Consider the following 16,136-nt stretch of genomic DNA (forward strand, 5'->3'; position numbering starts at 1 on the left):
AAAAGCATACAAGTATATGTATAACCAAGTCACTTAGTTGTGCAGCAGAAATTAACACAACATTGTAAATCAACTATACTTGAATAAAATAAAATTTTTTAAAAGGAAATTCTTGTTAAAAACTAACTCACAGAAAAAGTCATAGACGCCAAAAAAAAAAACAAACACAACAACAGCAAAAAATCATGAAGAATAGTGAGCTGACCTAATGTATTCAGTGTATTTGAATCGTAAGAATAAGAGAAAAAAGAGCAAACTGAAAAGGCAGTTCAAGTAACTTTAATGATCAAATTCATATGGCATGAAAGGAAAGTATTTTTTTTATTACCTAAAAATATTTCCTGATATAAATTCTGCAAATGACATAATGAAATAACACACACACACACTCACACCCACACCAAGGCTTTACAAGATAAGTTCAGTTCAGTTCAGTCGCTCAGTCTTGCCGGACTCTTTGCGACCCCATGAATCACAGCACGCCAGGCCTCCCTGTCCATCACCAACTCCCGGAGTTCACTCAAACTCATGTCCATCGAGTCGGTGATGCCATCCAGCCATCTCATTCTCTGTCGTCCCCGTCTTCTCCCACCCCCAATCCCTCCCAGCATCAGACTCCAGTGAGTCAACTCAAAGAATGGTCCTAGATGAGAGAAGAGCAAGGAGAGGTAAATGAAATATGGGACTCAGGACTGAATCCCAGACCAGGAAAAGGACATTCTTGGGAAAATGGAAAGGACCTGATGAGGCCTGTAGTGTAGCTAATATTGTATCAACATTAGCCTCCTGGCTTCAATAATTATACTGTGATTGTGAAAGATAAGGGAAGGGGAGAACATATAGAAGCTCTGGGTATTATTTTGCAATTTTCTTGTATCTAAAGTGCTTTCTAAATGACTTTTTAAAGATGAAGAAGGGAGGTAGGTACAGGGGAATCTGGAGGATTGGCTGGGCTGGACTTCGGGGAGCCCTTCTTTCCAACCAGAAGCACATAGGGTTCACACTGCCCTTGGTGAGCAGCCACGGCCGGCGTCAAGGGCAGTAGATGATGGAATCTGCCCTGAGCAGCGCACTTTGGAGGAGGAGCGGAGACGCTGAGGGTACCCAGACGCAAGGAGGCAGCAGGAAGTGGACGAACTTGGGAGCCAACTGCTCTGTAACTGCCGCCCAGGTCTGCGTGCTGGGATTTCGGTCCGTAGGTGGCTGGGACCGGGCTCGCGGGCAGGCGGACGGGTGGAGGGAAACGTTGGCGTTCTTCCGCTGCTCGAACCATCCTGGCATCCATCCTCATCCTCGGAACCAGCACCAGTACCGGCATCGGCGCCACGGGAGTGCGGCCACCGCCCAGGCCTGCTGCGCACCCCAGGGACTTGCGCTTGGCTGAACTTACCCCACAAAAACACAGGCCTCGGTAAGGGATTGATGCCCTAGGGGATTTTGAGTTCCTGTTCTTGAAACGTCGGAATCTAGCAGCTAGACAAGGGTCTGTTTTGTGCAACGCTCGTGAGAGAATTCCCTGTGCCGGATGTAGTCTTGTTTGCGGTCACTCCTTTGTTCACACTAGTGTCCAGTGACACACGCAGTTGGACCCATGCGTAAACAACCTTGACACCAGGGAGCAGGATGTTTGGGCCTCAGTGATTTAACATCTGCACAAAGTTTATGCTGTGCCCTAGAACACACTGGTGGCCTTGCTCTAAAAATTAAATCCCCTTGGAAAGGAACCCAAGGAAGATCCATGTTCATGTTCATGGACAATTAACATGTGGCAGTTAATAATAATCCTCCAGGAAAAACAAACAAAACTCCGTTTAAGAACCTGTGTCTCCTAACAGTTCTGACTTCTTTTTCTTAGGAGCTACTGCTTTATGGGAATTCAGTGCCAGGAAATATAGAATGAAGGACAGAGATTTCATTATTGAGCTGGCCATAGTTTTGCAAAACATACAGCTGGCTGCCCACCTTTAAAAAAATGTTCATATTTTTATACAATTTTTAAAGGTTACTTTCTATTTACAGTGATTACAAAATATTGGCTGTATTTTCCTGTGTTGTACAATACATCCTTGAACCTACCTTACACCCAATAGTTTGTACCTCTCACTCACTATCCATATTTTTTCCCTCCATCTCTCTCTCCCCGCTGGTAACCAGTAGTTTGATCTCTGTATCTGTGAGTCTGCATCTTTTATGACTTACTTTGCTTCAGAATTATTGGGAAGGTAAGATAGTATGGCTTCTACAAGCATTTAGCACAGAGCCCAGCCTGAAGAGCTCTTCAGAGACCATGACTCCTCTCTGTCCAGAAGAGGGGAAAGTACATAATCCAATATTGCTGAGGGAAAATTTCTGCAGTACTTAAGATGCTGCTTGAATGAATAAACATTATTTAATGTTTTCTATTTTTATTCCCTCTTTCGTGTGACAGTGGATAAATGGCAAGCAAAAAGCGAGAAATCCAGTTACAGGTAGGCATGACACATCAACAATTCTTTACTTAGAGCATTGGCCCTTGAAGACTTTTGACAGCCCCTTCCTTTTTGCAGGCGGTCATCAATAATCAAAGCTTGTGGGATGAGATGATGCAGAACAAAGGCCTAACAGGTACCAGGCTTCTTAGGTGTTTACCATCCGGAGTTAAGCTCAGGGCATCTTGTGGCACCCCAACACTGAGCACCACTCCCTACTTCCCAGAGTAAAAACGTGCTCTGTCTTTTCTCTGCCCTAAGAATTGGGAGAAGCTGCTATTTGAAACTCTTTGCCTCTGTTCTTTCACGAGTATTATCATCTTCTAGTGATTGATGTTTACCAAGCCTGGTGTGGACCTTGCAAAGCAATGCAAACCTTATTCAGAAAATTGAAAAATGAGCTGAACGAAGATGAACTTCTGCATTTTGCTGTAGTAAGGATTTCCACTAAACTATTATTTTATTACTTTAAATGTTGAGGATTGTCTTAATTTAAGCAACCTATCAACTCTTCAAAATGGACAATGTTTACTTGGTAATTTACTGTATATTTAATTCCACTAGGTCTGAGAACAAATGTGATTTTTGTCCCATTCCTATAAAGCTAAGGTCATTTACCATGGTTTTGAATTTTAGAAAAACATAAAAATGGGTATCTGTTTATTGCCATATTTATTTTCACCAGAGCATATGGTGTGTGTTCAGAATAAGAATTGCAAATGGCATTTACTAGAAAGCCTGTGGTAGGACTCTGGTCATTTATCCAGTCAATATTAGATATGTGACTCTACCTCTGTGAATTTATGAAATCTAATTAGAAGTCAATTATTTATGATTAAAATTTAGCCCACAAATTGAGATGCATCCTAAGTATAAAATACAACTCTATTTTGAAGACAGTATGAAAAAAAAAAAGAATGCGAAATACTTCATTAATAATTTTTTACATCCATTACATGTTAGAATCATCATTTGGGACTATATTGGACTAAGTGAAATGTATCATTAGATTATTTTCACCTGTTTCTTTTTAGTTTTTAAATGTGGCCACTGGAGGATTTAAAAGTATGTATGTGACTCATTTTCTATTCCTATTGGACAGAAACATGTCCAGACCAGCTAGACCTAAGATGCAAAAGCAGATAACACATGTATTTTTATTTCTTATCCCTAAAACTCATGATCCCTGATACAAATATGAAGCCTCAATCTACTGCATGTTCTCATGTATACAGGCCTTCCTGACTCCTCCCAACCCAAACCTTGCGATGAATTTGCTTACTGACCTTAACTTATGTTTGTCCATCCTCTTCTGCAGACACATTGTTTACAGGGCTTCTCTTTCTTAGTTCAAGGTTACAAATAAACAGTCTAAAGCTTAGAAACTCATCTTTTATCATTTTTTCCTCTTAAAGAAGGTGGGCTGCAAAGAAGAAGAAGAAAAAAAAAACACCTGAAGACCCAACAAAGAGAAAACAGAAAGAAAAGTTTTTAAAAAAGAGTAGGTGGTTATATACAATCATTAACTCATTTTGTCAAGAGATTGACTTTTTTTTGAAATAAGGGCCATATAAGTTTTTAAAGGGCAGCATTATATTAAACTCTGAAGAGTCAGAACCACCTGAATAGAACTGGATTGTGATTCTATATTTGACTTGACCTTGGCCATCTGATGTGAAGAGCCGACTCATTGGAAAAGACCCTGATGCTTGGAAAGATGGAAGGCAAAAAGAGAAGAGGGCAGCAGAGGATGAGATGGTTGGATGGCATCACTGACTCAATGGACATGAGTTTGAGCAAACTCCAGGAGATAGTGAAGGAAAGGGAAACCATGATGTCGCAAGAGTCAGACACGACTTAGCAACTAAACAACAACAACAGGGAGGAAAACTAATTTCAGAGGACAGAGAATGAGGCCTAAAGGGAATTGCCATATGCAATAGACAGTGGGTTGGTGTAAGAAGTTATAAGACAATAACAGAAGAATCTAATAGCTGGAAATGGATCTTGGAGAATTAAGGGTCAGAAAATTCTCGTGACTCATGGCAACCTGTCTGGAAGTGATAGGAGTGCAAGTTCATGGTTTAGGGATCATGAAGAAACTCCAGGTCGAAAAGGAAACTGGGGTCAATGGGGAGAGACAGCAAGGCAGAACCCCTGCTCACTTGTCTGGCTACCTGGAAGGGAACTGGTGCATAGAAAGGAAGGCGAGAGGAAAGTGAAATTTGATGCTGTGTTCCTAGGTGTTCTGGAGTCATTAAATCCCTCCTTGTTCATAGAGCCTGAGAAGGAACAGACCTGGGGTATGTGTGTGGGTTGGGCACTGTGGTGGAGGCTGAGGAGTGGGTCCAGGAGCATTGGCCCATGTGATTTTTGGGGCTACCATTTCAGCACAGCACAGGGCTATGTGAGGATACCGGTCTTAACAGTGCCTCCTTCCACCCAGAGCCTTCTGACTGTGTCCTCCCAGCAGTACCCCAGCCAGCCAGACTTCCTCAACCTACCTCACACAAATCAGTTTCATCACTATATCTATTCCACCAGGGAGTGCTAGTAAACTTTCTGAAATATATCCCAAATATGTTCATATTGTTCTTTTGTTTAACAACAAAAATGTGTGCATTGTCTCTAAATGGCTTCTCTTCTGTTTGAGCACAACCAACAATAGTACATTCACTTAGACTGATGCTATTTTTCTTCTATGACCTGCTTATTGAAAAAAAAAAAATGTATAATAGCTTCCAAACCTCCACTGGGAGCAATGGAGGGGCGACCTCTGCTGGATATTTTATTTCCTGATTAACTAAAGAAAGACCCTTTGTGAACTTGTAAACTTGAATCCAAAACTAAAACCTACGAGGTTAATTACCTATTGAAATCACCCTAAGTTGCATGGTCAGTATAACATTTTTTCTATTATGTGGTCTTTTAAAGACTTGAAGACTTGTACTGACATTGTGCCTATACATATAAAAATTCATACTCAGTATATAACATACTCAGTTAATGTCATGTATTATACTTTTTAGTTTTTATGTATTATAGTTTTTAATTATATGCTTTATTTGCTAGTACTTAGGTATAATATTAAATTACAACAATGATGGCTAGACTACTTTTAAATATAATCTTTGACTACTGTCCTTTAATATTATAGATTAATTCCTTTTAAGTTTTTTCTTTCTTTCTTTTGAAAGCAGTGAAGCCTACTTTTTTGAAAAGAGAAAGAGAAAGAAGGAAGGAAAGAAAGAAAGTGATGTAGAATCCAATGTGTTAAAAAAAATGATTACAACATAGCCCCTCTGGCTGACATAGGGCCGAGCGACCCTGCCTTGGCTCGCACCTCACTATCCTTGGCCATGCTTGAGGAACCTCCAGAAACCCAGTTTGGAAATAATCACTCTATGTTCCAAAAAGCAACTCTTATATAGAAGATCCTATAGCACACATCCCAATAGCTGGCCCAAGGGATGTTACATTAATTTGCAGGAACACTATTATTTAATACATAGTTGTTGATAATCAATTTGAGACAACTTGAAATCTGTGAGAAAACTTTAAAATCAAAGGCTTTTAAATCTGACAACCAGTTTATTCAAAAAACATTTAGGAAGCTCTGATTGATAAGGTGGGGGGTGACATGCAAGGGTGTGTATGATTCTCTGTGCATGGAGAGGACATGAACTAGGTTCGTATAACAGTAGAACAGTACTGAAAGGGACTATTGGTGCCCTGAGAGAAGGGCGATGAAGTGTTACGTGGAGGGAGGATGATTTGCAGCAGAAGGGGGAGCAAAGCAGAGTTCTTGGAGGAAGGACAATTGAGCCGGGTTGGAAAAGGAAGGGCAGGAGCAGGTAACAAGGGGAAAAGCCCAGGTATATGAAACAGTCTATGAGGAGATGAGTTTAGCTGCAGAGGGAAGGAAGGTTGGAGCCAAATGAGATAGGGTCTGAATCGTCAGGATGTGTAACTTGATTCTTAATACAACTATAACATACTCAGGAAATGTAGTAAACATAAAAATTTTTATGTATCTCTGCACTGTTTGAATGTAGTACATCAAATGACTTGAATATAGTGTCCTTTATCATTGTATGAAACAATTTTTTAGGCGGAAGCTGACAACATTGTGACTCTCCAGCCATTTAGAGATAAATGTGAACCTGTTTTTCTCTTCAGTGTTGTAAGTATATTTATCATCTCAAATGTATCATCAGACTCCAATTCACAGCTAAAGAGCAAACGACATTGTACAATGACTGGAACTCTTCTCTGATGATAGTAATTGTAGATGTATTTTTGCCTTACATTTGCTTGTCTTTTAAAATATTTTATAATTTGACCTGTAGGAGCTCATGATGCATTGTGGAGATTAGACTACCATACACTGAGTTGATCAGGGAAAAGAAAAACGAAATGGTATTTACCTTTCCTAAGGAAAATAATCAGAGATTTTTATTATAGGATGAATTATTATAGGAGTGAAAAATTGGAAATTTCTTAGGTACCCAGTAGAAGAGAATTGGTTATAAATATTCATATATATCAATACAAAGAAATATTTATATGGTCACTATTTTGTAATATAGTTTGCTTTTCTCTCTATTTATAAATGTATAGAAAGAAGGTAGGTCACCAGAATGCTAATAGAAGTTTTCTGTGTATCGGGGAGGTATATATAATTTAAATTTTTGTCTTATACTTTTCTGTGTTTTCCAAATATTCCAAGATAAACAACTTTGACAATCAAAAAATATAAGTGCTGGTTTCTAAAAGAAGAGTCAGGTAACTGCTTGCTTGTGTGATACAGAGCAAAAAGGAAATTCTTCCCTGAGAGGGTTTGGACTGTTTCTTTGCTGTTGAGACCATTTTTGATATTATAAATAATTATTTTAAAAACACGTCTCAAATATAACATTTTACTTCTGTTAAACAATAATCTTGTAGCTATTTTAGGGAAGTGAACGATAAGGTTAACTGAATTTTAAAAATTGCACTATAGATCTTTCTGTCAACTGGATAGGAAAGATTTGATTATTTATCTGAGGGGTAGCAAGCTATTGTTTATATGGGGTCAGACAGTAAGTATTTTCAGTTTTGCAGAAGTATCATCTGTGTATAGGTCATAGTTTGCAGACCCGTGGCCTAGGTATCATTCAGGGAACAAGAGTGAATAACAAGCAGAGGCAGGAATGGGCTTGACAGGTTAATGTGCCCATGAGGTGGCTTTAGTAGCAGCAGCAGTTGGGAGCCTGGGACTCAGGAGGAGAGGCTGGGCAGGTGGCCCACATAGAGTCTGCAGCTTTGGGGTGGCCATCACCTGCCAAGTGAGTCAGGTCTGAGCAGCAGACCCACGCCCACCTGAAGACAGGGCTCAAAATCTTCCTTTCATACTCACATGCTGCCATCACGCCATCACTGCGGGACCCTGGCCTCTGCTAACTACCGATGAAGTTTTCTTCCAACTCACTTCCTCCAGTCACGCCTCACTTTGTTATCACCCATTGCTCCCATATTCAAAATCCTCATTCAGGAATCTCCATGGGGAATATAGCCAATATTTTGTAATAACTGCAAATGGAAAGCAACCTTTAAAAAATTGTATAAAAATTAAAACTTAAAAAAAAAAAAAAACTCAATCCATGACTGCAAAACCACCTTTGTTTTGGGCAGTGTTTTTAGCTGACAACAAATTCATTCCAGCCTGTCAGCAGGAAGGGCTTTTTCAAGGGATATTAGAAAGCTCATGGAGGTCCATTTTAGTAATTAGAGTATCAGGTTTCATTCAGATCTTTCTCAACTGGATTATTTTCTTTGGCCTTTGAATATGATTAAATCTTTCCAATTAAAAAAAAAAATTCCTTTTGACACTATGTCCCTCTCCAGCCTCCACTCACCTCTCTCCTCTACCTCAGAGCTAAATTTCTTGGAAGAGTTTCTGTATTTTCACTCCATCTCTTCTCATCCCATTAATTCTTCAACCCATTCGATGGAACTTCTTTCAGATTATTCCATCAACCTGGCTGTTGCTAATGTATCCAGTCACCAGCCTGTTGTTAAACAGAGTGCATGCTTTCAGGTCTTTATCGTTCTGTACTCTCAAATGTATTAAATGCGGTGGTCTTGCCCTCCTTTTTTGGAACATTCGCTTCTTTTGACTTTTGTGACTTGGTTTTCCTTTTGCTTCCTAGGTGCTGCTCACCACCCCCATTCTCCTTTACAGGTTCACCTTTCTTTATTCAGCCATTACAGATTGACTTCATTATGCTATAAATCTCCTTAGAAAACGTCTCCCAAACACAGTTTAAATTGTCACCTCTTATATATCAATAACTCAAATTTGTGTCTTCAGCTAAATCCTACACTTTGAGCAACAGACTTGTGTATCGAACCGGTCCTTCGATCTTTCCTCTTGATAGCTCAAGGACATCTCACAATGAACTGGTCCAATACTAGACCCCTCCTGCCCTCCACATTCCCATTGGAAATGTTATCTTCTAGTGTTGCCTCATCTGGTGAGTAATATCTTAACATAGCCAGTTTCTCAAGCCAGAAACAGAAAAGTCATCTTAGTGACTTCTCCTTACATTACACCCCATCCACACCAGACCTTGGTCCTGTCCATTTCACCACCCAAGCTTGCCTCATACTCATCTCCTTCTTTCCGTTCTTTCCATTTCCAACAGCACTGCTATAGACTGAACTCCCATCTCTCCCATCTGCACCTCTAGAGTAACTTCTGATTTGTGTACAGACATCTTCTCTTACTCCATCTCTAACCTTTTCTCCATATGGTAGGTAAAATGATTTCTAAAACAGCAGTTCTAATTGTGATCCCTGCCTCTGTTTAAACATTTCAAAGTCTTTCCACTGCATCCTCCCAAGACCCACAAGCCTCTGCACATTCTGGCTCCCCTTAGCTATTGGGCTTTGCCTCATATCAGGCCTTCCCTTAGTTCCTCTGCTGGCCTTCTTATTAACCGTGTTTTTTTTCCAGCCATAGGACCCTCCCATCTCTATTTCCTTTTGCCTAGAATGATCTTTATTCTTTTTATTTCTTACCTGTCCTTCATGTTTTAAATGAAGAATCACTTCTTGACACTGATAAGTACCTTTACTAATCTACCTAACCAGAATAAACTCTTACAGATGCTCCCAGCTCTTTGTACCTCCCTTAGTGGTTCCTGTCAAGGTTTTTATCTCACATGTGTTTGCGGTTTTTTTCCTTTTTAAAAAATAATTATATGGTACCAGGACTACTGGCTTCCCCAGCGGCTCAGCGGTAAAGAATCTGCCTGCAATGCAGGGGACGTGGGTTTGATCCCTGGGTAGGGAAGGTCCCCTGGAGAAGGAAATGGCAACCCACCCCAGTATTCTTACCTGGTAAATCTCATGGACAGAGGAGCCTGGTGGGCTACAGTCCATGGGGTTGCAAGGAGTTGGACATGACTGAGCAACTGAACAACAGCAAAAGCCAAGACTGTTATTTCATACCACCGTGCCTCGTACAATGGTAGTACACAGATGTCCAGTAAATACGTGTTGAAAGACAGACAAAAGGGAAATAATATCAAAAATAGGGAGAGTAATGTTGGGAGGCCTGAACAGAGCCAAAATTTAATGCATGGATGGCCTGTCTTTGGTGGTAGGAGAATTAGTGGTAGAACTAATGATCTAACAGATGAATTAGAGGTAAAAGAGGTGGATTTACCAAATGGACATACTTTCATACCACTAATATTTATTTTAAAGTGTCTAATTACAGTAGCTAAAACAGGATTGGTGAGGGTGTGGGTCAGAGTGGGGTGACTGAGTCCAGTTGAAGTATTAATTCTTGACTTATCCTGAAAATGAATTTCCTTCCTGCTTTTATTTCCCCTTATAGAATGGCACAATTGTTGCAAAAATCCAGGGTGCAAATGCACCACTTGTGAATCAAAAAATTATTACCTTGGTCAATGAGGAGAGGAAAATTGCAGCAGGTGAAATGGTTCGCCCTCAGGTAATACTTTGAATTACTAACAATTTTATTTTTAAAAATTTGTTTTCAGAATGATGTATTTCATCTTTTTTGTTGTTTTCCTGAAGTGTTTCCCCTAGTTTTATAACTATTCAGTTCAGTTCAGTTCAGTTCAGTCGCTCAGTCGTGTCCGACTCTTTGCAACCCATGAATCACAGCACACCAGGCCTCCCTGTCCATCACCAACTCCCGGAGTTCACTCAAACTCATGTCCATCGTGTCGGTGATGCCATCCAGCCATCTCATTCTCTGTCGTCCCCGTCTCCTCCCACCCCCAATCCCTCCCAGCATCAGAGTCTTTTCCAGTGAGTCTAGGTATCTAAATGGTGCAACCTTGTTGGGAAGTGTTTTGATAATATGAATCAAAGGCTTGAAATAAAACATGTGTCTTTTGACTGACAATTACACTCCATTAAGTTTCCTTAAGAAGATCATGAGACAAAGAAAGAAAAGGATATTTATTTCAGTGTTGCCTATGTTACCAAATTTTTGGAACCAATCTGAATACCTATCAATAGTGAATAGATGACATAAATGTTGTGACGTGTCATGAATTATACAAATTCATACAGTAGAATATTATTTAGTACATTCTAGCTCTGTTTATTGATATGAAAAGGGGGCCAAGACAAACTGACAAATGAACAATAGAGTATTATACTTTAATATGATGCTTAGAATAAGATCCTATGTGTGTAAAGTGTACTACCTGGTAATAAGAAATAAAATATTTAGAAATTTTGAAATGAATCATAAAGCATGTGGAGCTATGAACATAATATACCATAAGAAAGAAAGCCACATAGGAAATGATTAAAGACAGATAAATAGGAGTGACATATTGAAACATGCACACATATATACATACACAACAACAAAAACAAGAATGAATTTAAGAAACAAAAAGTAAAGACTGGTTGAGAAATAATGAAAAATAAAAATCATTGCTTTTCCTTTTTATGTAAAGTCCACTACATTTAAGACCTCAGTGGATAATGTTTTCCATATCCCGTAGGTTTTAAGACTTTGTATTTTTGTTATCTTTCTGTAATGATGTTGTTTTTAAATGCCATGTACTCAGTGAGTGATATAAACACATTGTAAATTTCAGTTTTCTAATAAAAAATTTTGAAAAAAAAATATGAGAAGGTATAGGCTCAAGGTTGTATAAGTATCTGCTATAAAAACTATCAACTTAAATCTGGAAAGGATTAAAAATTCACAAAACAGTAATACTGGGTTTACTATTTGTATAACAAAGTTATATTATTTCCTCATGGACATAAACAAATTTCAGATGAATGAAAGAGCTATGAAGAAACAAAACATAAAAGTATTAGAAGAAAATATTGGAAAGCATTTATTTTGTCATAGGTTGAGAAAGGCCTTAAAAGTATAATATAAAACAGATATCAAAAAAGAAAAAATTGATAGATTTGATTATTTAAAAGTTTGAATAAAATATAAAAGTAAAGCAGCAAACTTGGAGAAATGTTTGCACTGTGTCTCAATGTGTTAGTATCCTTAGTGTGTACAAAGTATAAGCATTAAGGAAAAAAATGAATATTTTAATGGAAAACTGACAAATGACAAACATAGGGGATTTACATTTACAATAGTGATTTTTCTCATCCAAGGGCATTTTCCTTTACATTCTCAGGTTTCTTTTTTTCAGGGAACCTTTGCCCTTCCTTTCTCTCTGTATCTCCCTCCCTCCTTCTTTCCACACCCTCTACTTCTTTTGAAGTTATATTAACTAGGAAATTTTGAGGACGTACTATTTGCTAAGATTTTAAAAAAGATATCCTCATTTAATCCTTACAGAAACCATTTTACTCCTCACTTTTATTGAGATATAATTGACATCTAACATTTTATTAGTTTAAGGTATACACCATAATGATTTGATGTATGTGGATGTTAGGAAATGATTCAGTTCAGTTCAGTTCAGTTCATTTCAGTCGCTCAGTCGTGTCCGACTCTTTGCGACCCCATGAATCACAGCACGCCAGCCTCCCTGTCCATCACCAACTCCCGGAGTTCACTCAAACTCATGTCCATCGAGTCGGTGATGCCAGCCAGCCATCTCATTCTCTGTCGTCCCCGTCTCCTCCTGCCCACAATCCCTCCCAACATGAGAGTCTTTTCCAGTGAGTCAACTCTTCACATGAGGTGGCCAAAGTATTGGAGTTTCAGCTTTAGCATCAGTCCTTCCAATGAACATCCAGGATTGATCTCCTTTAGAAAATGATTACTACACTTAATTGGACATAGCAACTGAACAACAACAACTACACTTAGTGAACATTTGTCATGTCATTGTTTTCTGAAAAAAATTGTCACTAGAAGTTTTAAAAATCTACTCTTTTAGCAACTTTCACATACACAATACACATCATTACCTATAGTCATTATGCTATACATTATGCCCTCCAAACTTATTTGGAGGCTTTACCTTTTGACCTCCTTCACCCAATTCCCCGGTTCACCATGCTCTGCCTCTGTCAACTACCATTATGTTCTCTGTGCCTGTGAGTTCATTTTTTCTGGATTCCACATATAAGAGAGATCATACAGTATTTCTCTTTGACTTATTTCACATAGCATAATGTGCTCAGGCTTCATCCACGTTGCCGCAAATAGCAAGATTTCTTCCTTTTTTTATGGATACATAGAATTTCATTGTGTATAGATACAATACCTTTCTCCATCATCAGTGTCCATTAGGTTGTTTTCATATCTTGGCTGTTGTAAATAAGGCTGCAATGAACATGGGAGTGCTTTTTGAGACAATCATTTCATAGTTGGTCATAATAGTCTTTTAAGATCCTTATGTTTCTGTGGTATTAGTTATAATGTCTCCTCTCTCATTTCTAATTTTATTTGAGTCTTTTTTTCCCCTCACAATCTAGCTAAAGTTCTCTTTTCTGTATTTTTTCAAAATCCAGCTCTTAGTTTCACTGATTTTTTTTTTCTATTGTCTTTTAGTCTCTATTTTATTTATTTCTGCTCTGATCTTTATTTCCTTCATCTACTAACTTGCGCTTCATTTACAGCCAAGCACTTGGGGCCCCATCTCTCTGTTGGAAGTCTTTAAGTTGGGGGTACTTGATGTTGGTGTCAAACTCTTCACTCCTTTGGGAGATTCTGGGAGTTGTGAGTCCCCTCTCGATTTTATGCCTCTGTGTTGGGGAGGGAATTTACAGTGAGATTGTGACTCAGCCTCTCCTACCCAATTTGGCATGTGTTTTTTCCTCATCTGTCTGTTGCATAGGAATTGCCCAGTTGTTTTCTGGATTTCGCTCAGAGGGAACTGTTCCACAAATAACTGTAGGTCTGGTGTGTCTGAGGGAGGAGGTGAGTTCAGGAGCCTCCTATGTTGCATCTTGAATCTGAACCTAGGGGAACCTTATGAAGTATTTGTGTTCAATAAGACAGGCTTAGAAACATGATGTCCTTTCCTTAGAAACAGGTAGCTGCTGCTAAGTCACTTCAGTCGTGTCCGACTCTGTGTGACCCCATAGATGGAAGCCCATCAGGCTCCGCCGTCCCTGGGATTCTCCAGGCAAGAACACTGGAGTGGGTTGCCATTTCCTTCTCCAGTGTGTGAAAGTGAAAAGCGAAAGTGAAGTCGCTTAGTCGTGTCCGACCCCTAGCGACCCCACGGACTGCAGCCCACCAGGCTCCTCCATCCATGGGATTTTCTAGGCAAGAGTACTGGAGTGGCTTGCCGTTGCCTTCTCCGAGAAACAGGTAGCTAGTAGGCTGTAAAAGCAGAATTTGAAGTCAGGCAGAATGACTTTTAAACATTTCTCCTAATTACTCTACTGCATCTGGCTTTCACCATGTGTGCTCTGTACTATGGTTTTATTGTTGTTATTCTCATTATTCTAGCAGAATGACATCTTATTTTAATAATAGTGGATGTAAGAAATTTATTAATACCTGCTATTTATTTTATCTTATTCCATTTTGTTGGACACTTTGTTGGACATTATTTAGGTTTCTCATCAATTGCCTCATCTAGTGCAATAATAGTAATAAAATACAAGCCATAATGTGAGCCACATACATAATTTATAATATTATACTAGTCAATTAAAAACAATTTAAAAAGTGAAATTAACTTTCAAACATCTTTTCTTACATCTGACATATTAAAAACATGCCCATTTAAAGATGTATTCAACATAACTTACAAGATTTTGCACAATGAGGTAACCCATAGACAAAATGAGAAGACACTCTATGAACTGGGAGAAAATATTTGCAAATGATGTGACCAACAAGGGCTTAATTTCCAAAATATACAAAGAGCTCTTACAATTCAATAACAACAAAAACAAGAACAAAAAACAACCCAATTGAAAAATGGACAGAAACCTAAATAGACATTTCTCCAAAGAAGACATACAGAGATCTAATAAGAACATGAAAAGATCTTCATTACTAATTATTAGAGAAATGAAAATCAAAACTACAGTGGGGTACCACTTTACACCTGTCAGAATGGCCGTTATTAAAAAGACTACAAATAATAAATGCTGGAGAGGGTGTGGAGGAAAGGGAACCTTTTTACACTGTTGGTAGGAATGTAAACTGGTGCAGCCACTATGGAGAACAGTATGGTAGTTTCTCAAAAAACTAAAAATAGAGTTGCCATATGACCCAGCAATCCCACTCCTGGGCATATACCCAAACAAAACTATTCAAAACAATACATGCACCCCTGGATGAAAGGATAAGGAAGATATGGTATACACACACACACACACACACACACACACACACACACACAGTGAAATATTACTCAGCCATTAAAAAGAACAAAATCATTGCAGCAACATGGATGCATCTAGAGATTATCATACTAAGTGAGGTCAGTCAGAAAGAGAAAGATAAATAGCATATGACATCACTTATATTTGGAATCTAAAATATGACACAAATGAACATATCTGGGCTGCCATCTATGGGGTCGCCCAGAGTTGGACACGACTGAAGTGACTTAACAGCAGCAGCAGCAACAGCATGAACCAAAAACAGACTCACAAATATAGAGAACAGACTTGTGGCTTCCAGGGGAGATAGGGAGCTAAGGAGGGTAGGATTGGGAGTCGGATTAGCAGATGCAAGCTATTATTTATTAGATGTATAAACTGTATAGCACAGGGAACTATAGTCAATATCCTCTGATAAACCATAATGTTGACTATGAAAAAGTATATATATAAAACTAAGTTTTATATATATACAGCATTGTAAATCAACTATACTTCAATAAAATAAGAAAAAGATATAGTCAATATAAGAAATAAGGTATTCCACATTCATTTTTTCAAACTAAGCCTTTGGAATGTGCTGTGTATTTTTTACTCATAGCAGATCTTAATTTGGACTAACCTCATTTCAAGCTCTCAAATATAGCCTTATGTGGTTAGTGGCTGCCCTGTTTGTCAGGGGAGATCCAACAAATACAAGACAGGTCACTATGAAGTTATAGCTGGCATAATTATCTTATTTCTGATTATAACAGGAGTGAATGCTTTCAGTATAGTTATTTCCAAACATTTTTGATTCTGTAGTCCATTGAGAATCTATAATTATACAAACTTTTTGTCCTCAAAATGTATAATTATAGATGTAAA

General features: G+C 38.6%; 1 protein-coding gene across 1 annotated transcript in view; it reads left to right on the plus strand.

The window, feature by feature from the left end:
• Window positions 1-2,435: 2,435 nt before the first annotated feature.
• NME8 (NME/NM23 family member 8) overlaps window positions 2,436-16,136 on the plus strand; it is a 40,268-nt gene continuing 26,567 nt past the window's right edge. Inside the window, exons 1-5 of the mRNA XM_055420164.2 lie at window positions 2,436-2,468; window positions 2,547-2,604; window positions 2,796-2,902; window positions 6,580-6,651; window positions 10,354-10,470. Coding sequence (XP_055276139.2) covers window positions 2,436-2,468; window positions 2,547-2,604; window positions 2,796-2,902; window positions 6,580-6,651; window positions 10,354-10,470 — 387 coding nt within the window. The remainder of the gene's footprint in view (window positions 2,469-2,546; window positions 2,605-2,795; window positions 2,903-6,579; window positions 6,652-10,353; window positions 10,471-16,136) is intronic.

The sequence above is a fragment of the Moschus berezovskii genome, chromosome 3, assembly GCF_049115385.1.
Source record: "Moschus berezovskii isolate FMDL1 chromosome 3, NW_MosBer_1.0, whole genome shotgun sequence".
NCBI classification, from domain to species: Eukaryota; Metazoa; Chordata; class Mammalia; order Artiodactyla; family Moschidae; genus Moschus; species Moschus berezovskii.